The sequence below is a fragment of the Eublepharis macularius genome, chromosome 2 (genome assembly GCF_028583425.1).
Source record: "Eublepharis macularius isolate TG4126 chromosome 2, MPM_Emac_v1.0, whole genome shotgun sequence".
NCBI lineage: Eukaryota > Metazoa > Chordata > Lepidosauria > Squamata > Eublepharidae > Eublepharis > Eublepharis macularius.
The window spans coordinates 184353118-184379680 of NC_072791.1; the positions used below are offsets into that span (position 1 = coordinate 184353118).

Sequence of the window (26563 nt, forward strand, 5' to 3'; positions counted from 1 at the left end):
TGATGTTTCCTTTGAATCATATTCTGTGAGTCAGCTTATATGTTCTGGCTGCCATGTGAAGGAAATTTTTATATCACTGTAGCTGCTGTGTTTGTGCATGGCAAACAACTGGATGAGTTGAGGGACTTTCCTCATGTTACTGAAAATGGCTGTTTAGAAAGCTTTTCAGTAATGATAAATTTTGTTACCTTTTGTTTGTTTACCAGAGTCTCATGTATTTAGATTTGTGGCCAGGGCTCTGTATCCTTTGGGATAGCAAAAAAATGAAATTCTGCACCAAGGCAACCCAAAATCAGAATTCTCTGACCTGTATAAATTATGCAAATTAAGCAACTTCGCATACTTTGTTTTTCATAAACCTGATTTTTGCTCTGTTTTGCATAATTTATTGTAGTTTTGCTAGCCATGGTGGGGTGGGGGGATTATACAGTATTCTGATTTCTCTTCCTCAACCACTGGAAATCATATTTAGCCCATCCCCCTGGACTTCTGAGATTTCAGCAGGTATTCTTGTTCACATATTTTCAAGCATATCTTCATAGCTGTAAGAACAAGCGACTTGTAAGCTTTTTAAAAAAGTGAAAACCAGGGCTTATTTGGAGGGGGAACGCACTGGAATGCCATTCTGGTAGTTCCCCCAACAGGTGGCCCTGCCCACCTGACTTTGAAAAATTTGGGCTGTTTAGGCCTCGATTGGGGCTGAAATGGCCCAGATCGGGGTGGAAACGGCCTGGATCAGGTTGGTGCCTGGTGGGGAACCCCTCCCCTGCCTGGCACTGACCTGATCTGGGCCGTTTTGTGCCTGATCCAGGCCAAAATGTGCCCCAAATGGCCATTTTGGGCCCCTTTCGGCCTGGATGGGGGCCAAAACGGCCTTGTTCAGGCCACTGCCAGGTAGGGGAATGCTCCCCCCTCTGGCAGCAGCCGAATCCCGGCCATTTCGGCTAATGAGTTATGCTAATGATTTCCTGCAGCTCTTCTACGAGAGGACCCCTGGTGAAAACCAATAGTGTAGTCCTAAGCAGACTTACACCTGAGCCCCTCAACTTTAGTGGATCTACAAGGGTGTAATTTCTTAGGACTGCGCTGGTTGTTTCTCAGGAAGTTCCATTCTGCAACTGATCCCTCAGTCTGTAGCCTTTATGCACTTCTGCAGAATTTCAGTACACAGCAGTGTTATGTACTGTATTCTGTATTATATTCTGTATTCTGCAGCAAATTAGAATTTAGTTATCTTAATTCCTGTTATATTCAGTAAGTGATGTATAAAATGGTTGGGTTGGTTAATAAGTTAGCAGCAACAGATTCTTGTTTTTGTAGCAAAGTAAAAGAAACAGATGCCTTAGTATATGCTAAACTGTTACGAGTCTCTAATCCAATATTCCCATCAAAACCTAGTTTGCTTAAAACAGTCACATCTGCCAATCTGAATGATGTTGTCATTAACATTGGCCATTTTTATGCTGTTAGCACTGAAAAGTAACTTATGGAGGGAGTGTACAAAGGCTTGTCCAGAGGCTTTGGATTTGACTCCATATGTCTTCAACATTTAAAAGATAAATTTCCCTTCAACTGTATTAGGTATTCTCAGAATCAGTGTGTTCAGGGAAATCAGAGTGAGCTGAGACAAGTTATTTTCCATCACTGATAGCATGATATTCTCTCTGCATTGAAGAAAAGGGCAAAAACTGCTCTGATGCTGTTTCTTCACCCTTGGTTTTTAAAATATGGCTAGGTATGTATTCTATCCCAGGAGAAAAGGGAGTGTAGAGCAGCTTTTGAAAAATAATGTGGATGGGGGAGTTATGTTAGGTGATGACATGGTAAGTACCAGTAACACACAGTAGTTGCAGTAGCAGTAAATGCTGTTTTTGAGTAAAAATGTTCACTTTATCATGTCCAAAAAATGCTCCAGAACAGAAGAACAGACTTAAAGAGAAATGTGAAATATATGTGTTTGTTGCGCAAAAAACATCTTGGTTGCGTAGAAAACCATAGCACTAATAGAAGGCAAGGTCTGACACCTTGGAAGGATCTGTCCAAAACCATTCAAAGAGTATGTTACTTGTACAAAATCAGTAGAAATTCAGGTGTTTTCTTCCATCTTTTCTGTATTTACTGCCTAGACAAGATCACACCAGTTTGTTGTGAGAAGCTTAAAATAATGCATACATTTGTGAGGGAAATTTAGCATTTGGCACATTTCGGTTTGTGCAACACTATGAAAGTGTTTACGCTATGAAAGTGTTTATCTCCATTACCATAAACTACTTAGTATGCCAGTATTATTCCTATATTACATATGCGAGACTCAGATATAGTGGCTTGCCCAAGGCTGTCCAGGAAGTGTATGATTCAAGATTTGTACAGCCACTTCAGATTCTAAGCTCCTGCTGAATTTCTGTTATCAGTTCTTTCACCTCGTCCTGTACCTTGGAGAACCTTACTCCTTTTGGATATGTTGGAACCATTGGTAGAGTTTGAAATCCTTTGGTTGGGTCTCGAAAGGAAAATTGCCTTTACTATCTTGGCAAATTCATTAAACAGTTTAACACAATGAAGTAGACTGACAATCTTCTAATGTGTGTGTGAGTATAGGGTGTTTGTTTGTCAGAGATATATACATACACACATTGCAGATTGCAGTTTATAGCCAACTAATATTATACATGGGTACCTCTTTGGATAGCTTGCTGGTAAGTCTAATCGTTACAGTCCTATTACTTCCTGTCTGCAGGAGAAATGGAGAAGTATATGGGAGAGATCATTTGTGTGATCTGTCTCTTTCCCCTTTAATTGATATAGGCAGTTTTAAAGAAACCCAGGGGGAGAAGCCCAGGCTGACAGTTGGGAGTGGGATTCAGCGCAAGGCTGCCCGTTGCTGAGCAATAGTCTGGAGAACATAGGCTAGCTTGGGTATATTTCTAATTGCAATCCTACAAAGCACAGTTTGTTCAATTTCTGATTACCCCTGTGTTCGTACATAAATACTCTTAATAGACTTGGGCTTGGATGTTTGTAATTTTCTGACAGTCAATCCTAAATAGCACTACACCTTTCTAAGGCCATTGAAGTCAGTAGGCTTTGAAGGGTATGAAGATTTCCTCAAGATCCTGTTGCTCTGTAGAACACCACTCATAGCATCCCCGCTCCTGCTGCAGCCTCAAAGCCCTCCCCAAATGTTACTAGTTTTGTAACAGAATTTGGGGGGCATTTTGAGCAGGAGACAAGAAGGACACACTCCATCCATAGAAATACTCTACAGGGTCCAGCCCTTTTATTGTGAATTAATCCAATAAAATAAGCTGGTTTCTAAGGTGCCACTGGAGTCCTGTTTTATTTTGTTGCTAAATGCTAACATGGCTGTGCATCTGGAACTAATGTCACTTACCTGTATTTATTAAGTAACCTGTTCATTTACACACTAAATTTCCAGATGTTTTTCTCTTGAAAAAAAGCACCTTGGGGCCTGTAAAGAGTTTAGATGGCAATTTTTGAAATTATGTGAAAGTTTGAGGTGTATGACATTTCTCCACACAGTTAATAATTCCATATTATAATTATTTATTCCATATGATAAATAAATAAATACTGAATTATAAAATAGCAGCAGGGAGTTGATTGCCCAGTGCAAAACACAACAGCCAGTAGGTAATTTCTAAAGTAGATGCTGCTCATATGCCTTCTTTCTTCAAGATGTAAGAGAAGTGCCTGTGCTGAGCTTTGATGCTTGTTAAATCTCAAGAACGTTTATACAGTTCTAAAATATAAAAATGAATACCTTAAAATCTGCGTAAATCTGTATAAAAAGATTTCAGCCTTTCTGTAAGTATGCTGTGAATTGCATTGTGCCAGCCTCTTGATGCAAATTTAAGAACAATCCCCTTCTTTTCTACAGTAACAGGGGGGATTACAGAAGAACAATTTCAAACACATCAACAGCAGTTAGTTCAAATGCAAAGGCAGCAACTTGCTCAGCTTCAGCAGAAACAGCAGTCTCAGCATTCCTCCCAACAGACACATCCAAAAGCACAGGTAATACTCTGTTCTGGAAAATGTTTTTTTTTTCCTCCGTATTCCAGAAACTTCATTCTAGAGCCAGTTCTACCTTTCCTTTTGAATCTGAAATTACAAAAGGTTTAGGATTAGGAATGGGGATAGTGCACTTAAAACGGGCTCAAATTATACATTTTTTTTGTTACTGCAACACATCCTGAATTGGCTGTTGCCTAGGTAATGGAGACATGAATAGTTGTGAAGTGTGAACTGTGCAGTTAGAGATATAGCCATAGGGGCTGCCATTAGTTTCTGACTATTCATGATAGTGGTTGCTCATTCGCAGTGCTTAAATGGATTCAGTTTAACAGTAATATGTTTTGGAGGCCTATATGCACCTTTTTCACTGTTATTCCACAGTGGTACAACTGCAGTAGGAGAGTACTGGCGGGGAGGGGTTGTAACAGATCTGCTTACTCTAAGTGACATGTTGCTACCATCTGTGTAAAAACTTCTTGCTATGTTTTAAAATATTTCAAACCTATATTAAATATAGTGGCTCAATCATTTCTTACCAGATACAGTTACATGTGTTCCTCTGAAAACATTTTTCAGAAATACGAATAATTTTTATAATGGCTTTGTTTGCAACCAATAGAAGTTTATTATTTCTCCCTGTGCCGCGGATAATTTTGTTTTCAGTTATTGTGATCCAAAGCATCGTTCAGTATTTTTACAAGATCGAGCCTTCTGAGTTTCTTCTCCTCCCCCCAAAACAAACCTGATAAGAATTTCCAGTTCAGCAGGAGCAGTTGCTTTGCAGGTGGGGTGGAGGCTTACATGTAAAGGAACTGCTTGGTATAATAGAATTTCAGGGTAATAGCAGTGAAAGATGGAAGGCAAAGTTCCTAACCCATTTAAAGTTACTAAAGGTAGTAAGACTAAATCTGGATCATACATAGAAACTTTTAGTTTATATTTCCTGTACCAGGCAACATTTTAATTATATGTTTTGTTACTAGTTTGTAATAACTGTTGTGCAACTTCCCCAGGGCTCAAGCACCTCTGACTGTATGTCGAAAACGCTTGACTCGGCCAGCGCCCATTTTGCTGCATCTGCAGTGGTGAGTGCGCCTGCTCCCAGTCGCAGTGAAGTGGCAAAGGAACAGAGCACCAGCCACAATATCAATGGTGTTGTTCAGCCTTCAGGTGTGAATTTCCTCAGCCTTACTTTTTTATGTAGAATTTTAAACAACTGACAAACTGCTCATGCTTTATTTTGAGAGAAATTTAAAGAAAATCTCTTGATAGCGGGAGAGGGGAGAAATACAGAGACTGAATGAAGGTAACATCAATTGTGAGCAAATATGGTTAAGAGGCAAATTACCGACCAAGCTTATACTCTTGCCTTGCAGACTGTCTCTTTTTTACGAGTGAGCTAGAAAAGTGCATGGCCACTTCTGCGTGCTTGCTGGTTCTTTTGCTACTTTTTGCTACATTTTCCCAAAGCTCTACTGGGCATACACAAGTTCTGAGATATACTTCAAGTGGTTTTCGGGAACTTGTCCTAAATTTTAGGAGAAAGAGTCCTAGTATTCTATAGTAATGTAAACACTAGGACTGGGTACACTTAGGTTCAAATTCCCATTTGGCCATGGAATTTATTGGGTCATTCTGGGACAGTCACTGGTTTGTATCCTGCAAGATATGTTAGTGAAGCTCACAGAGTGGGATTTTTCTGCCTCTCCCTCCCTCTGCAGACTGGTAAGCTCCTCCCCTGAAATTTTGTTTCTGTTTGGTCAGTAGACTCTTATGAACAGGTTAGAGTGATAAAGTAGGGGTCTGTAGGGGGACGGGAAAGTTGGTGGAAATTGCCACCCCTTTTTAACAGCAGGATTTCCCTTCCATTGATAGTAGAATACATCTATTTACATAATTCAAATTGTGGGCAAATGGGGATAAAATCAAATAAGTAAGTTCCACACTGATTTGCATTTTATGTAATGTAATATTTTTAATTGTTTAAAGTATTTGAAGTGTGCTTGAAATCTTAGTATGTGTGTTTGTCTCTAACAGCAACATCAAAAACCTTATACTCCACCAACATGGCTCTATCATCTAGCCCAGGGATCTCAACTGTGCAGCTTGTAAGGACAGTTGGCCACACCACCACAAGCCACTTAATCCCAGCATTGTGCACAAACAGTCCTCAAACGCTTCCTATGAACAATTCTTGTCTCACGAACGCAGTGCACCTCAACAATGTCAGTGTTGTTTCTCCAGTCAATGTACATATCAATACAAGGACTTCAGCACCATCGCCAACAGCCTTAAAACTTGCCACAGTTGCTGCCAGTATGGACAGAGTGCCAAAGGTGACTCCCAGTAGTGCCATCAGCAGCATAGCAAGGTGTGTATATAGTAACAATGGTGCAATGTTTCATTAATTGGTATACTTTTTGTGGTAAGAAAAAATTACAGTTCTGTGCCCATATAATGTGATTGCTGTGTCCAGAAAAATAAATTCAGTCTATATGAATTAATTCAGAATAAGCATCTTCTCTCATTTTGTGTTATTTATTCTGAAATCTTTTTTTTTTTACTCTTGATTTTGCAAGACCTTGGGAAATAAGTTATCCAGGATAGTGAAACTACATCCCTCAGCTACTGTTAATCTTATTTAGCCATGCATCTGACTTCTGATATTTCAGTGGGTGTAGCCTGCGCATTTCAAATACCCTTCATAGTATGTAGATGGAAACTATTGTAGATGGAAGTACTGGCCTTTCCACTTGTAACTGTTTTCCCATGTGTTGTCTTTTTCAGAGAGAATCACGAACCAGAAAGATTGGGTTTAAATGGAATAGCAGAGACAACAGTAGCAATGGAGGTGACATAACCTCAAAGCAGAGGTTCAACCTGTGCTGATGGTGTAGTCATTTATATTCCAGCTGAATGCAAAATAGCACTCTGTGGATCACAGGGAATTAAAATGGACCTAAAATGGACTATCATATCGTATAAAGTCGATATAATGTACATTTTGTAAAATTGGGAAAATCACTACCTTGTAAAATAGTTTATTTGTATCATCAATATTATTTCTGTTACTTGAATAGTAGATATTCATCATCATGCTTTTGCACTTGAATTTGCAACTGAATGGATTTAAAAATAATTCTTTAATGGGATCATGAGCATGAAATGGGATCCTGCATCACTTGTTTTAACTATTTATTTTGCCATGTTTACATTTTGTATCTTGTAAAAATAAATCCAACTTTGTGTCTAAAAAAAGTTAAAGATTCATAGCTAGGAAAAATTCTTGTAATTTTTTTCTAAAGGAAATGTAAAGTTTTCACTTGGTTCATTTTGTTTCACAATTTTAGATGGACTTTTTGGTAAATACTTTAGTGGCATTTCACTGTCAAATATGAAGTTCAAGGCAAAATAGTATTTTCTATTACTGTGCAGGGGAAAGGGATGGATCGATACATGCAAATTTAATGTAGTAACCCACTTTTCCATATATTTTGAATGTATATTTCTATTTATAATACCAGTTTATAAAAAATAATTACACAGAAAACCTGACTAGTAAAAATTATGCATCTAGCACATATTAAACTGTGCAGATATGAAGAAAATTTTCAACTGATTATATTTTATCTGAAGTCTGCATAATTTAACCGGCTTTTAACTGTAACACACCACATAAATGATATTTTACCAGGTATGTATTGCATTATATATCATTGCAATAATTATTGGATGTCTAGATATCGAGCCATCCCAGGTGGTGGGGGAGGGGGGAGGGTTGTGGTGGCAGACTGTCTTTCAATTTTGGAGAGTTTTCCTGTGGCTACAAGGCAAGTAACGGGTTGGAAATAGTCTGACTGTAAGCGTTGGACACCTTCGTAGTGTAGTGTTTTAGTGACTTTTTTTATACGGTTCTTGTAAATTAGATATGTGTAGTGGTGTTTCAGAATGTTTGTTTATGCACTAGTTCAGACAACTTTCCCTGTTACTTGTTCTTGATAAGTGAAAACTGCAGGGAAATAAAATACATATCAAAACATGGGAACCTTGCATATGTGTTTATTTACAATGTGGAGGATAATTGGTTAGTTTTAAGAGTCAGGTATATAATGAAAAATGCCGCCCACTATTTATCATGTAACACTGCAGTTCTGTTTAGTAAGAATAATACACACACACAAATTTCTGACAGCATATGACTTGCTGGGCCAATAAATGCATGTGCTTTACGAGGCTGGACTGAGCCAAGTAATGCTACTCAAAGGTGACATCATGGATATGTATTGGAACAGCATAGTTCTGTTGAGTCAGGCCCTGGATTGGGCTTGGGAATGTTAGTTTTCCTTCATTTGTACTCTCTGTACATTAGTACACATTGCACAAATAATTCCTACCTCATAGCTGTAGTCTGTTGTTGCAGAATTATCTAAATAGAAATGTAATGTTTGATTCTATAAGTGGTAAAGGAACCTTCAAAATTATGCTTTGTTCATTTTAATTAGATTGTGAGTTTATATTTTAAAAGTGAGTTGTACCACCTTTTAAAAAGTAAGTAGAAATCTTTGATTTATTTGGGTTTATGGTGTATTTCTTATTTCAAAAGTACACAGTGTGTATGTATACCATCCTCTTAGTTATGGTGCATTAACTATTAATGCACCACTATCTGAAGAGCATTGGGCTCTTCAGCTCTTGGCTATCAGCTTTTAGAAAACTGAAAAATAAGAGAGCCAGACCATCTTCACCCTGTTGGCAGCCAATGAATATTTTTACCTTCTGGAAATTTTTAAAATACTGCAGAGAAGTAATTGATTTAAATTAATTTATGGCAGCATTTTGGCACATACTTTGTCCCTTGTTATAGTTTGTGAAAATGTCATTCTAAAAAAAAATGGTATAGGGTTAATAAGTAGGAAGCCTTTGCTAAAAATCTTCATATACACCAGTGAGCTTGTAGCTTTTGGTCCATCAGATTGTTTAATTAACATAGGATGTTTTGCAGAAGTCTAGTGGGATGTGCTAAAGTGTCTAGAGAAGCAATTTGGTATGTAGTAAAGTTATACTGACCTGGCATTACATTTCTTGCTTGTGATATAAGTGTCAGAAGCCAAGAGCTTCACACAGTCACTTTTTAAAATGTATTCTCTTTTAGTTATTTATATTTTGCTTTATATCCTCTGACTCAAGGTGTCTGTGGCAACTCAGCATATATGGGATGGGAGGAGGAGATGAGGGAGACTTCTGAGGTAGTTGATATTTGGACTTATGGCTGTCCAGATCCTACATTCTGGCTTCTCCTTTTATTTGTTCGAAACCACTCAGCTGCCCGCAATCAATAAAAAGGGGCAATACAAACTTTATGTAACAGGTTGGTGGTGTGTAAGCTTTGTGTTCCCTAAAGATTCTTGCATGTGAGCCTGAAAGAATAATATGGTAGTTATTGTGAGGCAAGTATAACTTTATTCACACAGCTGTTTTTACTTGACAGACAAAATGCAGATGGACCTGAACAGCAAACATTTATTTATAGAAAATAAGCTGTAACAGTGAAAGTTTAGTGTGGAATAATCAGTATGAAATGTACAATTGAATCTCAACTGCAGCCCTCAAAGGTTACGTTTTCCTCATTGTAAGTTAACATGTTGAACTGAGCCTTAGTTAAACAAACACTGAGAGGAAATATGATTCCTTTTACTCCCGACAGGGTTCCTCAGCATTCAAGGTTTGCTTTTAACTTTTTTTTTTTCCACACCTGGCAGGATTACCCTTAGGTTCCAAGGCTGCTCTTTTAACTCACAGAGATCCTGGTCATAGAATCCCAAATCCTAACTAAAAGCCCAAATAAAAAGAATGCTTAAACTAACGCTGTTATCCACAGCCACCAAAATCCCTGGAGGATAGGCAGGATTTTGTGGAAGGTTGCCACACTGGCTAACAGTCACCAGGTTCCAAAGACAATTAACAGTGTGATTAATAAAAAATTTTAAATACACAAACTAAAAACAATTTTTGAAATGCACAGAAATCAGAATTAAAACCTATGGAATTTAAAAACACCCAAATAAAAAGAACACAGCCTAATCTGAAACAAGTTAGCCTCTGCCAAAAGCTTTCTGGAATACAGCTGTTTTATACACCATTCTCAATGTGGCAAGGGAAAGTGCCCTCAGCACCCATTCCAGCAATCCATTCCAAAGGACTGGACCTACCGCAGAAAAGGCCTGTTGCCTGGCAGGGCTATGCAAACAGTCCCAAGGAGGGCACCGTAAGGAGAAGATTACGTGAAGACTATAGCAGGTGCATGGGCATTTTGCAGCAAACAGATTAAGGATTTGAATGTTAGTACCAAGTCTCTCAAAAGCCATTTGAGGATTGTCATCCCATGGTGTAGAATGTAGTTGCACATGCTCCTCCAACTAACAATATAAAGCTTTGTGTGAGCCAGGCGTGTAGTACTCCCTCCCCTTCATTAAAATATGTTTATGGGGGAGATCACATCAGTCAACCCAGTATGCATCCAGCCTGTATGTTGGAGCATTTACTTGTTTGTTTATTCACATCATCTCTGAGATTTACAGTGGGTTACACAGTGTGAGTCACTACAGTCAATTTCAAAGACATTTTGATACATACAAATTTGCAAATACTTAAAACCAGCAGAAATCCAATACATGGCAGAAGAAATGTTGAAACAGAGCACAGGCAGTTCCTCCCTATCTTTTTACTGATGGGTCTCTTTGAAACCACTTCCTTATAGTAAAAAGCCCTCTTGAATAGTTCAGTTTTTCACATTTTGTGCACAGGCAGGAGAGTTGGGAGTTTTCCTAACCTCTTCAGGTGGACTATTCCATAAAGCAGGGGCTACCAGAAAGAATGCACGTTTATGGGCAGCTGTTAATTTCGCCCATGTGCAAGGTGGCACCTGTAGGAGGCCCTGTTCAGATGAGCAAAGCTGCAGTGACAAAATATAGGGAGAGAGATGGTCCCATAGATAGGATGGACCGTTGGAACAAGGCCATGAAGAGTGTTGTATAGGAAAGCCAATACCTTGAATTGACCCTGGTAACTGATAGGTAACCAGTGGAGTGACTGCAATATGAGAGTAATATTCATGCTCCTCCTAGCTCCTGATAATAGCTGAGCTCCAGCATTCTGTACCAACTGGAGCCTCTGAGTTAACTTTCAGGGCTCACAGAACTTTTATTGTGCATGCTCTCCCCCATTTTATTACTACATTGGTAAACTACAAACGACAACAGGTGTAAATCTGAGGAAATATTGTAGTTTGATATATAAATGAAAATGTGAGTGCCAACAGTATAAAAATTCTTTATTGACAATGGGACACTCTATCCTCCTCAAATCGAACTGTTTTCCAAAACTGAAGATTTGGGCTTGGTTTTTTGTCTTTTTCCCCTTGAGATTTACTGCTGAAGGCAAGGCACCATTACTTAAGATAACAGCTTCATTATACGTAAGGGATAACTTATTCTGGGAATACTGGGACATCAAATGGGTTTCACATGACATTTGACTTGAAAGTGGCATTATCTTAAGAATCATGCAATCTACTCAGGATTTGCATCACTCTGAAATATATTAACCACTTAGTGCCATATTCAATATGGCAGGATTTGGTTGTCTGGCACAGAAAGAAAAGGAACTTCCCAATTTGTGCAGACTGAGTGGGGCAATAGTAGGTAGTAACTTGGGGACCCTGCCATGGGTGTATTGTAGCTAAGCAAACCAGATGTGTACTGTAGCTAAGCATGTTCTCTACTATCTCCAATTAAGAAACTCTCCTAACCACACAGTCACAGAAGATTAGACTATTGCAGCACACTCTATGTGGTTGGAAGGTACCTTGGAAAAAATCAGCCAGTACAAAACACTGTAGCTTGATAAAATAACTGTGCTTATATACCACTCTTCTAGACAGATGAATGCCTCACTCAGAACGGTGAACAAAGTGTCCACAAAATACAGCTGGGGAGCTGGGACTGAGATGAGTGGCTTATCCAAGGCTCATGGTCATAGTGGGATTCCAACCATCGAGTGCTGATTCATACCCAACCACTGAAGCACCATGCTTACAGCAGCTTCTCTTTTTGAGCTGTAATGCTGGGAAGTAATTTGCAGATTTGGAAAAGCTGGCTGGTTTTTAATCATTTTGATTTTATGGGAACTGCAGCTTGGTATGAGTTGCTACAGTCACGTTGTTCCTAATTTGAAACAATTTAATTGGTTTCCTATTATTTCTGGGCTCAGTTCAAGGTGCTGGTTCTTTCCATCATGACCTAAATGTCACATTCTTACAAGGCTGACTCTCCCTGTCTCAATCAGCACACCAATAGCTTCTCATACCTGCGCCCTTTGCTTGACGGCTCATATTTCCTTGAGCAGATTATGAACTTTTTCTATTATAGCCTCAGGCTTCTTGAATGGGATGTTGGAGTTAGTCTGGAGAATGCCTTTTTAATATTTCAAAAGTGGTATAAAACAGTCTTTTCAGAGGGCATGCTCTTTTTGATCTGTAATGTTAAGTGATTTGCAAATCTGGAAAAGCTGGCTGCTTTCTTGGCAGACTTTTTATGGGATGGTTTGCCATTGCCTTCCCCAGTCATCTATACTTTACCCCCAGGAAACCTGGATACTCATTTTACCGACCTCAAAAGGATGTAAGGCTAAGTCAACCTTGAGCCAGCTACCTGAACCTGGCTTCTACCAGGATCGAACTCAGGTTGTGAGCAGAGCTTGGGCTGCAGTACTGCAGCTTACCACTCTGCGCCACGGGGCATATTTTACTATTTGATTTTACTATTATTAAGTGCCTTGTAGTCAAAAAGGTGAGATATAAAAGTAAAACTCTATGTAGCATTTGGATCCAATAGTAGTTGCTTAGGTTCAAGAAGTAAATAATATGTGACTGCGACATTTAAACAATGTTTATTTTCTGTAGAGGCCTTAGGGCGCAAGTAGTAGCTATTAATGAGTACTTAAGTGGACTTTATGGCAGAATGAAACCATTAGGAGTGAAATGGGCATGACCAATCAGGAATGTGCTTAACATTGCAGAGGTTAATAAGCAATGGCACAGAAAAGCTATAGGACACAAGTTCTGCTGCTCTATCAATCTATCAAACTTGTTTTAAGGAATCCTTCCACGCTACTAGAATACAATGTTTTGTTCTTTAATAATGTATATTAATTAAGGAAAGTATAGTATAGAACAAAATGTCATGGTTTGTCATTTGGCTATCTGCCCTTTGGACTGGAGCAAAAAAATTCTTTTCAATGTCAAATAGGATGATGACTCACTGCATAAATGTATTGATCAATAATAAGTGTCTCTGCTCATTTTAATACATTACATCTAATTTCCCCTTCCTTCACTGTTTCCTCTTTCCCTTCTCTGAAATTCCCCTTTCCCCCTTCCTTCTCTACTTTCCCTTTTCCTGCTTCCTTCTCTACTTCCCACCCACCCACCCACCAAACTACCTTTATCTGCGCCCCCCTCCCACTGCAGCTTTCCTTCCTTCACTCTGGCAGCCTTTCCCCTGGAAAAAACCTCATTTCCCCTTATCCCCTTTTCTACACTATGTCCTTTCCTCCTTTTTAGTGGCAACCATATCCTCACCTTTCCCTACTTCCTTGCCTCCTTCTCACCCACTGACTAACCTGCCTTTTATCTGCTCCCCCCACCTTTGGCTATATTTCTTATTTTTAGTTTCTTAATTTATACCCTGCCTTTCTCCACAATGGGGACTCAAAGCACCTTACATCATTCTCCTGTCCTCCATTTATCTTCACAACAGCCCTGTGAGGTAGGTGAGGCTGAGTGTGTGCAATTAGCCCAAGGTCATCCAGCAGGTTTCCACGGCAGAGCAGAGATTCAAACCTGGGTCTCTCAGGTCCTAGTCTGAAATCCTAACCACTACATCACATTGGCTTTCATGGTGTGGCTGCTGTTGAACAGTATCAGCAGCTGGAGCTGGGTGATTCAGCAAGTTGCATGATATCTAGTTGCTCAGTGGTTGCTGCCAGGCCTGGCCCCAATGAGTCCTCCCTTAAAAGCCAAAACAGCCCTGGGAAGGGCCTTGCCCTTCCCCCCTGCCTTTTACTGACAGAAACCAAGGTCTGAAGACTGACAATACTATTGTGGTTGCCTAGCAACACCTACAGAGGACATTAGTTTCTTAGTGTGCTGCTTCTATTATTTGTTGTGGGTGGGTTAAGATTTCACTTTTTTCTGCAAACATGGGGCATTTTTCAGGTTTGTAGAAAGATCTGTCTTATCTGTTCATAGCTCCTGTCAGTGGATTTAAGTATCCAAAAATTTGATGATATTGATTATTAGATATATTAATTCACTTTGATCATTCAGTACTGTGGTCTGTGAAGTAAGAGCCATTTCATAGGCTAAGAAATTCCTACTCTATGCTTTTGAGGAGGAAGAAATTGCATGCAACCTGTGCGTTTATGAGATCTATGAGACAGTTACCTACATAGGGGTTCTGCTGCATGGTGTATACGTGCTGAGAAACCAAAGCTAACTGCAAATCCCTAGCACTTACGTGAATGAGAAAAAGCAGCATGATCTCTGTACAAGTTGAATGTGCCTGCATATAAGATTTACAGTGCCATCCTAAGCAATAGAGCAAGATTCGTTACAATAGCACCTTAAACAACAACTAGATTTCCAGTGTATAAGTTTTCGAGAGTCAGAGCTTATACTCTTCTAAGTTCACTGAAGTCAAAGGGCTTAGAAGAGTGTAACTCTGCTCAGGATAGCACTACTATTGAGTGTGATTCAGGGAGCAATCCTAAGCAAATCTCAGAAGTCATTTTATTCAGTGAGGCTTACTCCCAGGAAAATGTTCTTAAGATTTAGCTGATTGTTTAAGAAAGATGTCTAACTTTGGGGGGAAATCTATGTTGCTGCATGTAATTTAAAACAGTGTTCAGCAGCTGCCTAAGCCTTTACTGAAACAGGATATATGAATCAAGGTAATAATCCTGGGCACAAGTATATATTACTTAAGCCTCTTTCCCCAGTAATAATATTCCTACAAGTATAGTCTGGAATATAGAATTGAATTCTTCTGCCTTCTGCTCTAAAATGGTTCCCGTTCTGGAATTGGGTTTATAGAAATCCAGGTAAATGAAAAATGAGATCAGGCAAGAATAGCAAGTTGTTAAAAAACAACACCAAGATGGTAAAGGTTTGTGGCAGAGAATAGATAATTAGAAATGTAGACATCCCCTGCAAAACTGCCTGACATCACAATACTAAGGACACTTTCCTAGAATTAAGCCCCAGTGAATAACACGGGACTTACTTCTAAGTATGCCAGTTTAGGATTGCTATCTAAATTACATCCTGTTAAATATATCAATTCACTACCAGTACTGCAATACTAATATGGAATAACAGGTGCAGAGTTTTTCCTTTGTTTATGTAGTTATATATAAGAAGTCAATTTGAATATTGCAATGCAGTATGAAATAACGATATCTGGCTAAAACAAAGTTTTTGATAGAGTTTAACATCGAATACTTTTATTACTGCTAGCACATACCATTCAATTAATTTAGCAAGGCATAATTTTAAAAGGTGGATTTTCAATTTTTGAGCATACTTTTTGTCCTCCACCCCAATAATAAAACAGGTGACTGCTGAACTAAAAACTTGTATCCCTGTACAAAGATCTGTTTATGGTTTATGGTTTAGAAATATTTTAAGGTTGAAAAAATGCAAGAGAAAAGAAAATGAGGATTTTAAAAAGCATATTTGCTAATATTTCAGACCTGCTTATGGTAAAAGAAGTATAAATATAAGAATCTGAATTTATAATCCTAATAAAGTCGTTGGCATGTTGAATGCTAAAGGCTTTAATCAACTTGTTAAAACATGGATATCTATTTGCTAAAACAAACTGACTATTTGTAGGAGATTCACAAGCAAAGATCAGTTTGTAAGGCTACTCCTTCAAAAATCGTTGGAGTAGAAATTCAACAGAGTGCAGAGATGGTAATAAAACTAAGAACTACAACGGGATTTACTTACTGAAGATTTAGGGAGATTTATACCAATTAATCAGTAATTGAATAAGGAATATTCAATGAATAAGGACATTGGATACCAGGGATGCCAGACCCCCGGCGGGGGTGGGGGATCCCCTGTCCCCACACACCACCCCCACTTACTTGGCCAGCAGGGGCGCTTACCTTCTGTGCACACTCCCCTGTGGCGCTGTGCGCTCCCGTGCACAGCAGTCACCTGGGTCGGGCTCGTTTTGGCACGCTTCCAGGGGGCTGTGTGATGACATCACTTCCCGGAAGTGACGGCATCACGCTTGCGAGAGCACTTCACGCACACGCACACCACCCCAAGAGGTAAGTGCAGGGAGCCAGTCCCCTGCTGGGAGGTTAAGAGGGACTGGGAACCCTATTGGATACTGAAAGGCTTCTAACAACAAGCATTGTAAAAATGCCTCTGTAAGGAGCAGGCCCTGTTCCACCATATACAGAGTAGAACCTCGGTTCAGGCTTCATGCCTGTAAGAGATCTTTCTAGGCCTGTTTGCTGAGAGAGGCACAGCCATTGTTAATTAGCTGCACCTGCATGCCTTTCGTTTCCTGAGAAAGTGGCCTTGAGAAGCCCAGTGCCTAGTGCTGCTCTCAGCTCTAGCCATACTCCCTAAACTTTCTCACTGAGGTAATGTCCGATTAAGTAAAGAGCCGTGATTGGTTCCTTTCAGTGGGCTGATGGCCCCACCACTTTTAAGAAGCTTCCCTGTTGCTAGACAGTTTACCAGTCCACCTTTCTACCATTCTACACCAGTGATGGTGAACCTTTTTGAGCCTGAGTGCCCAAACTGCAACACAAAACCAACTTAGTTATTTCAAAGTGCCAGCACTGCAATTAAACCTGAATACTGAGGTTTTTGTTAAGAAAAAACAACTCATACAGTTGTCCCAACTAATTAACATCACTCTCTCTCTCTCTCTCTCTCTCAATTACTCACTCACTCACTCACTCAGGAGCCACGAATGAAAGTAAAGCAAGTTAAAGCAGTTTCTTTAGACCAGCATCCCTGCTTGCAAGCACTCTCTCTCTCACTCAAGAGCCACGACTGAAAGTAAAGCAAGTTAAATCAAAGCAGTTTGCCCTTTAGACCAGCAGCCCTGCTTGCAAGCACTCTCTATCTCTCCCTCCCTCTCTCTCACTCACTCAAGAGCCACAACTGAAAGTAAAGCAAATTAAATCAAAGCAGGCTGCCCTTCTTTAGACCAGCAGCCCTGCTTGCAAGCACTTTCTCTTTCTCTCTCTCTCACTTGCTCAAGCCGCGACTGAAAGTAAAGCAAGTTAAATCAAAGCAGGTTGCCCTTCTTTAGACCAGCAGCCCTGTTTGCAAGCACTCTCTCACTTTCTCTCTCTCTCTCTCTCTCTCTCACTTGCTCAAGCCACAACTGAAAGTAAAGCAAGTTAAATCAAAGCAGGTTGCCCTTCTTTAGACCAGCAGCCCTGCTTGCAAGCACTCTCTCACGTTCTCTCTCTCTCTCTCTCACTTGCTCAAGAGCCACGACTGAAAGTAAAGCAAGTTAAATCAAAGCAGCTTACTCTTCTTTAGAAAGCCAGCCCCAGCAGCCTCGCTGCTGCCTCCGCTTCCTGCTGCTAAAGAGATGGGCAGCAGGGAGGCAGCCTTGAGGAAAAGGAATCATGTGAGCAGGGCCAAAACCCATGTGATCTCTGCTCAGAGCTACTGGAACGCCGTTGCAGGCGTTCCCCCCTCCAAATGAACCCTGGACCTAGCGATTGGCGACTTGGCTTGTGTGCCCACAGAGAGGGCTCTGCGTGCCAGCTGTGGCACGCATGCCATAGGTTCGCCATTGCTGTTCTACACTATTCCAGTCTTGACCAGCTGTGCTACCTTGTAGCCACTGCCAGCTACCAGCTATGGGAGAAGAGAGCTTCTAGCTCCATGCCATCTCCAGGATGCTTAGAGTGATCTGGCATGGATGGACTTTGGTAAGAACAACCAGCCTTGGAATCAACTCCAAGAATGTTAGACAGCTAGCCAGCGAGTAGTATTTTAGCTAGATAGAACATAGATAGAATAGCAAGCTGTTACTTGTTTTTGCCTTGCCTAAATGCTTTTATGAGCGGTTTCTGCCCAGCACACACTCCTATGTTCTTCTAATAAATTCCTTATATATTTTACCAGTCTGTGTCTAGTGTTGCTTGCTAAGGAGGTACACATACTCAAAAAGAACCCAGAAGCAAGGGTGCTTCAAACTAACAACCAGAGCTCTTAGAGGCTCCTAGGGGTCCTGTGCAGTCTGGAGGAGAACCGACAGGGATGGGTCAGTACAGCCTCCTTGCCGGTATTGGCTATGCTGTAAATCTGTGCTGTTAGGTAAGGCTGCTGGGGAGGGAAGGCAGCATGGCATAGCCTGCTCTTGTCAGATCTTGGATGGGAGACCACTAAAAGACTCTGCAGAGGAAGGCACTGGCAAACCACTTCTGCTTCTCACTTGCTTTGAAAGCCCCAGCAGGGGTCATCATAAGTCAGTTGTCACTTGATGGTGCTTTACCACAGACAGGTAAGGCTGCTAAGCAGTTTTTTTTTTAAATTGCAGTGCAGAAGCATCTTAGTGGTGGTGGGTGCACAGCTGCAATTATTCTCTGCCTAAACACATAGAGTGCTTTTGTTTATATTACATATTGGTTTAAAATGTTTAATATATATATTAGGAAAAAAAGGTTTTCTGCAGACTCTTTCACAAGTGTCAAAAGAATTGTTTTACCACATTTCCTAATAGGTTTGATATAATCATTGCTATACTGCCCACACAGTATATGTAAGGTAATGCTTGTATGTTAACACCTTGTACTGCTGGCAAGACCTTCCAGGCCAATTGTAGATGTTACCACCACCACCACCACCCCGCCTCAAAAACATCCAACCTATATACATGCAATGAGCTTCAGGAAGAACATGAATTTTTATTTCATGTACTTAATTTATACCCCACTTTTCTTCAAGGAGCTTACAGCAGTCTCCATTTTATCCTCATAACAGATCTGTGAGGTAGGATAAATTGAGTGTGAGTGGTCCGAGTGAGTGCCTGCAAGCTTCCATGGCAGACTGGTCATTCCAAACTGGGTCTCTCAGGTCCACATCTGACCAAGAATCCCTGCCCGCCCCGCCCCCCATGCAAATACGTGACATTCCTGGACCTGAAATGAAATTTAAAATAAATCTCTGATGTGTGACATGTTATATTCTGCAGTTATTCACAATTGTCATCGGGAGATCCAAGATGTTTTTAAAGCCCTCTCCTATGCATATATTTACTTGTAAATTTAATTTTTATTCCTTCCCAGAGTGTCTAAAGCAATGATACTCACTAGTGGCTTTCAACTGGCATCTGTTGCTCTTCTGAGCACTGTTTCCCATGGCACATACCCCATGTCCAGCAGAGCAGGCAATTTCCTTAGGAATTGAAATGATTTAATAATTACTATGGGCCCAAGATAAAACTTTTATTTTTAAAATGTGACACAACTTGCCCATGATGATTGTATCAAGGTTGTAGAGCTGTAAGTTTAGTGTGTTTGAAAATGGTCAACATATGTAGTTGTAGTGCTTTCTTTCTTTAAAAAAGGAGGTGCTAATACTCAATGTTCTTCCCTCCCAGCCCAAGTCCTGAATGCTAAAGAGGTACCAATACTCTGTAAAGAGGTGCTGATACTCTGTACCAGTGCATGCCTCCTAGAAATAAAGCCCTATTCGCTGAATACGGTGGTAAAGTGGAGCATACTACTGTTGTAAGCTAGTCCAAAAAAAACCCCTCTAGTAGTGGGGAAAGGCAACCCTAAGATTTTTAGAGGTACTCTGTTAATTAAATGGTTGATACTCTATATTGTTGTTTGTTTGCATGTTGGGTGACACACAGAGCATACAGATACAGTAGTCATGTAGCTCTTTAAGCAGTGGGAATTGTGATTGTGGCTCTCCACAATTTGCAGAGTGAGAACTGCTGGTCTCTAAGGCAGTTTGAAAAAGCAGTCCACTTTTACTTTTGATAAATTGTTTGGGCAGGATTTTAAAAAATTAAATAGCTTAACTGTAGGTTCAGTAAACCAAAAAAGTAGATAGCCATGTCGGTTCATAGTAAAATTCAAAAACAAAAGCAATGAAATACCCTTTATTAAATGATACAACAAGGTGTGCAAGCTTTCACATTCTCCAGAACTCTTAATTGGACTGGAAGCTAAAAACTAAAAATGGAAGGGGACGAAAAAGATCTTTCATGCTATGATTTAAAGGTCTCTTTACTTGCATCCTGTTTAGAATGCTTTGCTGGCTTCTAGGCCATCCTACTCCACTGGCATGTTGGGAATATAACAGTCATTGAGTTAATTGTGGCTTCCCCCCAAAAAAGTATGCATAGAAATGGAGTCACAATGTCACTTGTAAAAATAGCCTCAATATAGAAGAGCCATGAAGAAAAGAGATCTGGATTCCGCCAATGAAATCTCAAGCTTTTATTGTTTAAATGTATTTATTTATTTGAGTTGTACATTTCCATTAATATGCTCAAGGTTGCTAGCAGCAATGAGAGTGACATCAACACAACATAGAAACCCTGCCGAGTCTTCACCTCCTTTTCGCTAGTCTGTTGCAGTTTAAAAGTCTACTTTCTTTCCTCTCTGTTTTTGTCAATCTGTCCCGTTTCAAGAGATAGCGATCTTTACCTTCTCTCCAGTATTTTAAAAGAGACTAAGTTTAAAGAAGTTATTACAAAAATCGGACTATTGTTTTGAATACCTGTGGTTTTGGAGCTGTGGGAAAAAGACACCATCGCGAGACCTGCTGTGGGAAGACGGGAGACAGGAAGTGCGTAACAACAATAGAGTGGCTGGAGGGAAGCGGCCCTTGCCAAAGGACAGGAAGTGGGGAATCGCCATCTTTGAAAGTGGAAGGGTCGTGGCTTCAGCGGAAGAGGAAGTAGGCCATCTTGGATTATAATAACATAGAGAAACCATAGAGAAAAGACGCCCGACATTTTGGATATAAAAAATTAATTTTGGCAAAGATTGGGACATTTAAAAAAAAGGAAAACGTTTAATTATACGCCACGGAGCTGAGGAAGAGAGCAGATTCGTGGGAGCGAGCTAAAGCAAGCCCCACGATGTCGAAAAAAGACTGGCAATCGGCAATAGAAAACTTGGACAAAAAACTTATAGACATGATGAAAGAACTTAAGGACACGAAATTGGAGCTTATTAAAGAGGTCAAGGAAGTTACACAGACAGTAAAGTCGGAGCTGTCAGAAGTGAAAAAAGGTGTGGAAACGATTAGCAGTGAATTACAAGGAACGCAGCAGAGAGTTAAAACAGTAGAAGACGCGATGGAGAATTTAATAGACACGCAACAAACAGAGATGAGGCTGGTGAAGGGGAGGATGTCAGTTGCAGAAACTAAACACATGGAGAAGCAGCTTCGTTTTCGCGGTCTGCCAGAAGTGGAAGGGAAGTCAGCGCAAGAACAGATGACTGAGGTGTTGGCTGATTACCTGGGGAAGGAGGAGGAGGAAATTGTGGCTATCCTAGATGTGGCGTATCGTGTGAACTCGAGAATTGCAACCCAGAGGAAACTACCAAGGGATGTGATTGTGCAGTTTACAACTAGAAATATGAAAGAGAGGATTGTGACCAAACAATTTCAAGATCCATTGGAGATTGATGGCAAGACGATTATTATAATGAAGGAACTGCCCAGATCAGTGTTATTGGACAGGAAAAAATATAGAGTGCTAATTCAGACTTTGAAGGACAAGAATATCAGATACAGATGGGAGTTACCGGAAGGAGTGTCCTTTGAGTTTGGAGGGGCAAAAAAACGCATCAGATCTGAGCGGGAGATGGAGAGATTTATCAAGGACAATGAAAAAGACTTACCAACAAAACCATGAATATGGAGTGTAAAGTATTATCTTGGAATGTAAATGGACTAAACTCACCGAACAAGAGAAAAAATATTCTTCATTGGCTACTAAAACAAAAATGTGATATTGTTTGTTTGCAGGAGACCCACATTAGAAAACAGGATGTAAAATATTTAAAATCTGGAAAATTGGGCAAAGAATTTGTAGCGGCTTCCAACAAGAAAAAAAGAGGAGTGGTGTTGTATATAAAAGAGGAGCTGCAGCCAAAATTTGTTATGAGAGATGTGGAAGCTAGATTTGTAGCAGTGGAATGTAATTGGAACTTAAAGAGAGTGTTGGTAGTCGGACTTTATGCACCTAACGGTGCAAAGGAAAGCTTCTTTGAGGACTTAAGGAAGCACCTAGACGATCTTGTATATGACCAGATAATTCTTGCTGGAGATTTCAATGGAGTGACAGATTTGGAATTAGACAAAAAGACTACAAAAGCACAAAAGAAAAGAGGACTATTGCCAAAGCTTTTTTTTGAGTTGATTCAACAAGAGACTCTCGAAGACGTATGGAGGAGAGAATATCCTAAAACCAAACAGTTTACTTTTTATTCTGCAAGGCATCTTACATTATCAAGAATTGATATGATCTGGGCCTCAAAGGACTTAGCGCTATGGACTAAGGAGGTAGAAATAATGCCGATGGTAGGCTCAGATCATAACCCAATTATGTGGAAATTTGGAAAAAGGAGAAAAAGGAAAGCCTGGAGAATAAATGAGGACCTGTTACAGGAAAGTGAGAATATGGAAACACTGAGAAGAGAGACTAAGTTTTTTATACAATACAACGTGAATAAAGAAGTACCAACCAGTAAAGTTTGGGACGCGTACAAGGCGGTTGTAAGGGGCATACTAATGGACTTAAATGGTAGAGCAAGGAAAAAGAAAGAGGAGAAAAGACAAGAGATTGAGGAGAAAATAAAGGCCAAAGAAGTACAGTTAAAAAAGAGACCAGGGAAAAAGAAAATACATCAGGAAATCAAAATTCTTCAAGAACAGTTAACAGCAATGAGTAACAAAGAATTGGAGTGGAACCTTAAAAGACTGAATCAAAAAGCTTTTGAGGGTGCTAATAAACCTGGGAAATATTTGGCATGGCAATTAAAGAAGAAAAGGGAAAAGAAAATAATAAATAAAATTTGTGAAGAAAACAAAACGTATTTGGAGCAGACTACCATTAGCAGAGCCTTTTATAAATTTTACGCTAAGCTGTATAATAAAAAAGAAGTAAACAAAGAATCAATAGCATCATATTTGGAGAAAACCAAACTTCCAGAGATCTCGGAAGCTTGGAGAAATAAGCTGAACAGTGAAGTAACTGATGAGGAAATAAATATGGCAATACGATCCGCAAATCTAGGAAAGGCGCCAGGGCCAGATGGACTTACGGCTAAATTTTATAAGACAATGGCCAATGAACTGGCACCATTCCTAAAAGAGGTGATGAACGGAGTTTTTAGGGATCAAAGAATTCCAGACACTTGGAGCGAAGCGAATATATCATTGATCCCAAAAGAGGGCCAAGATCTGACTAGCGTGAAAAATTATAGGCCTATATCACTACTCAATAATGACTATAAAATTTTTGCGAAGATATTGGCGGAGAGATTGAAGGGGTGGCTCTCGGAAGTCATAGAGGAGGAACAAGCAGGCTTTTTGCCAGACAGACAAATAAGAGACAACTTAAGGACAGTGATCAATGCTATTGAATACTACGACAAGCGTTGTGACAAAGAGGTTGGTTTCTTCTTTGTAGACGCTGAAAAAGCGTTTGACAATTTAAACTGGGACTTTATGTTTGCCACTATGGAAAAGCTACAACTGGGAGAAAGATTCGTCAGAGCAATCAAGGAAATCTATAGAGACCAGACTGCAGCAATTGTAGTGAATGATGAATTGACCAAAAAATTGACGATTAGTAAAGGAACAAGACAAGGTTGCCCGTTATCTCCATTGTTGTTCATTTTAGTATTGGAGATTCTGATGATACAAATTCGACAAGATGAGGAAATACGAGGAATAAAAATAAAGGACTATTCATATAAGGTCAGAGCATTTGCAGACGACATAATGTTAATTGTAGAAGACCCACTGGAGAACATGCCAAAAGTGATAGACAAGATCAAGGAGTTTGGAGATTTGGCAGGTTTCTTCATTAACAAAAAGAAGTCAAAGATATTATGCAAAAACATGACTAAGCAGAAACAACAATTGTTAATGGAAACAACGGATTGTGAAGTAACTAGTAAGGTGAAATACTTGGGAGTTGAGCTGACTGCAAAAAATATAGATTTGTTCAAGAATAATTATGAAAAATTATGGACTCAGATAGAGAGAGACTTGATCAAATGGAATAGATTGAACCTGTCATGGTTGGGCAGGATTGCAGCAGTTAAGATGAATGTGTTACCAAGAGTAATGTTTTTGTTACAGACAATACCAATCATCAGAGACTCTAAACAATTTGAAAAATGGCAGAGGAAAATATCAGATTTTGTTTGGGCAGGCAAGAAGCCTCGAGTGAAAGTAAAAGTTTTACAAGATGCAAAGGAGAGAGGCGGAATGCAACTGCCCAATCTGAGACTTTACCATGATGCAATCTGCCTAGTTTGGCTAAAAGAGTGGATGACATTAAAGAATAAGAAACTATTAGCCCTAGAGGGATATAAAAAAATTTTTGGATGGCACGCATACCTATGGCATGACAAAGTAAAGGTCAACTCGATGTTCCTGCATCATTTTGTAAGGAGAAGTCTATTTACAATCTGGAAGAAGTATAGAACTTACCTACAAGAAGGAACCCCCTTGTGGGTGGTTCCATATGAGGTGATAGATCCGAGAGCTGTGGATAATGAACAACAATGTTTAACGTACAAAGAAATAACTAAGATTGAAGTATCTAAACTTAGAATAAAGACGCAAGAGGAACTATCACCTAACTATGATTGGTTTCAGTATAGACAGATTAGAGACTTATACAACTCAGACTTTGCAAAAGGGGGCATACGAACAGAGAACTCGGAACTAGAGCAGACCCTTCTTAAAGAAGACAAGAAAAGAATATCCAAGGTATACCAAGTATTGCTGAAATGGTATACTGAGGATGAGATAGTTAAAACACAGATGGTGAAATGGGCTATAAATTTCAATAAAGAAATAACAATGGAGGCATGGGAATACTTGTGGAAAACTACAATGAAGACAACGACATGTATCAATATTAAAGAGAACATTTTCAAAATGATCTATCGTTGGTACATGACACCAAAGAAGATTGCGCTAGGGAATTTGAATACTTCTAATAAATGCTGGAAATGTAAGAAACATGAGGGCTACCTCTATCATATGTGGTGGTCGTGTGAGGTAGCTAGGCAGTTCTGGGGGGAAATAATAAGAGAAATGAGTGAAATTTTACAGTTTCAAATAAATAAGAACCCAGAACTCCTGCTGCTAAACTTGGGAATGGAGGGAATTCCAGCCCATCATAGGACGTTGATTTTTTATATGACTGCAGCAGCTAGACTTTTGTATGCGCAGAAATGGAAAGTACAAGAAGTACCAACTATTGAAGATTGGATCTACAAATTGCTGTATATGGCTGAAATGGACAAGATGACAAGAAAACTGAGAGATCTGGACTCAGGGCAGTTCAACACAGACTGGGAGAAGCTGAAACAATACCTGGAGAAGAAATGGGAGGTGGGAGGAAAACTGTGGCAGTTTGAGAACTACTGAAATATAATAAAAGTATAAAAGAGAGGGGTGACTTTACCGGGGGAGGAAGAGAAATGTGAATTTATAAGCAGTTAGATTAATTGATTGAGATATATATAGATATGTATAGGTCAACTGATAGAGAATAATTAATGATAAGGTTTAAACATGAGGATTGACTAACTAACAATATTTTCTTTCTTTGACAAGATTTATATGCACCAAACTGAATGTATAGAAGAGTTAAATTGATTGAGTATCTGAGGAGTTATATAGAATTACCATAAAAAGTTGAAATGAGTAATATATAGAGAATAAATCAAATTGTTTGATTTAAATGTGGGAAATTTTTATGGTTTATATATTTTTATAGGTTTATATAGAATTATTCAAAACTGGAAAATGGGATAAATTGTTTACCTAAAGACGTATAGTTTGGGTGTATAATAATTAAAGGAGTTAATGATGCACTGCTTAATATAATGGAGAATGTATATCTGTTTTAGACAGAGGAATTTAATAGAAGGACAGAGGGTGGGAAAGCTGTTGGAAGTCAACAAAAGGGGGGGAAAGGGAGGGGGTTAGAAACGAAAAATTAGGGGAAAATTGATTGTAATGTAAAAATAAAAATGTTCTAACCCAATAAAAAATTTTTCAAAAAAAAAAAAACACAACATAGAAACCCGAGGGCTTGCATTTTGCTCAGCTGCTGGCAACTTACACTGTCACACAGGACCGCAGTGAGGATGACTAATGGAGGGCTGTCCTTGGGCCCTCCCTCTGCTGAGGCAATGGGTGTCCTCTGCA

The 26563-nt window shown here is 39.5% G+C and overlaps 1 protein-coding gene across 3 annotated transcripts in view; it reads left to right on the forward strand.

The window, feature by feature from the left end:
• EPC2 (enhancer of polycomb homolog 2) overlaps window positions 1-8070 on the forward strand; it is a 73404-nt gene extending 65334 nt beyond the window's left edge. For all 3 annotated transcript variants that reach the window (XM_054972490.1, XM_054972488.1, XM_054972489.1), the window contains exons 11-14: window positions 3899-4035; window positions 5049-5205; window positions 6073-6406; window positions 6823-8070. In XM_054972490.1, coding sequence (XP_054828465.1) covers window positions 3899-4035; window positions 5049-5205; window positions 6073-6406; window positions 6823-6895 — 701 coding nt within the window. In that variant the 3' untranslated portion in view covers window positions 6896-8070. The remainder of the gene's footprint in view (window positions 1-3898; window positions 4036-5048; window positions 5206-6072; window positions 6407-6822) is intronic.
• The last annotated feature ends 18493 nt before the right edge of the window (window positions 8071-26563 follow it).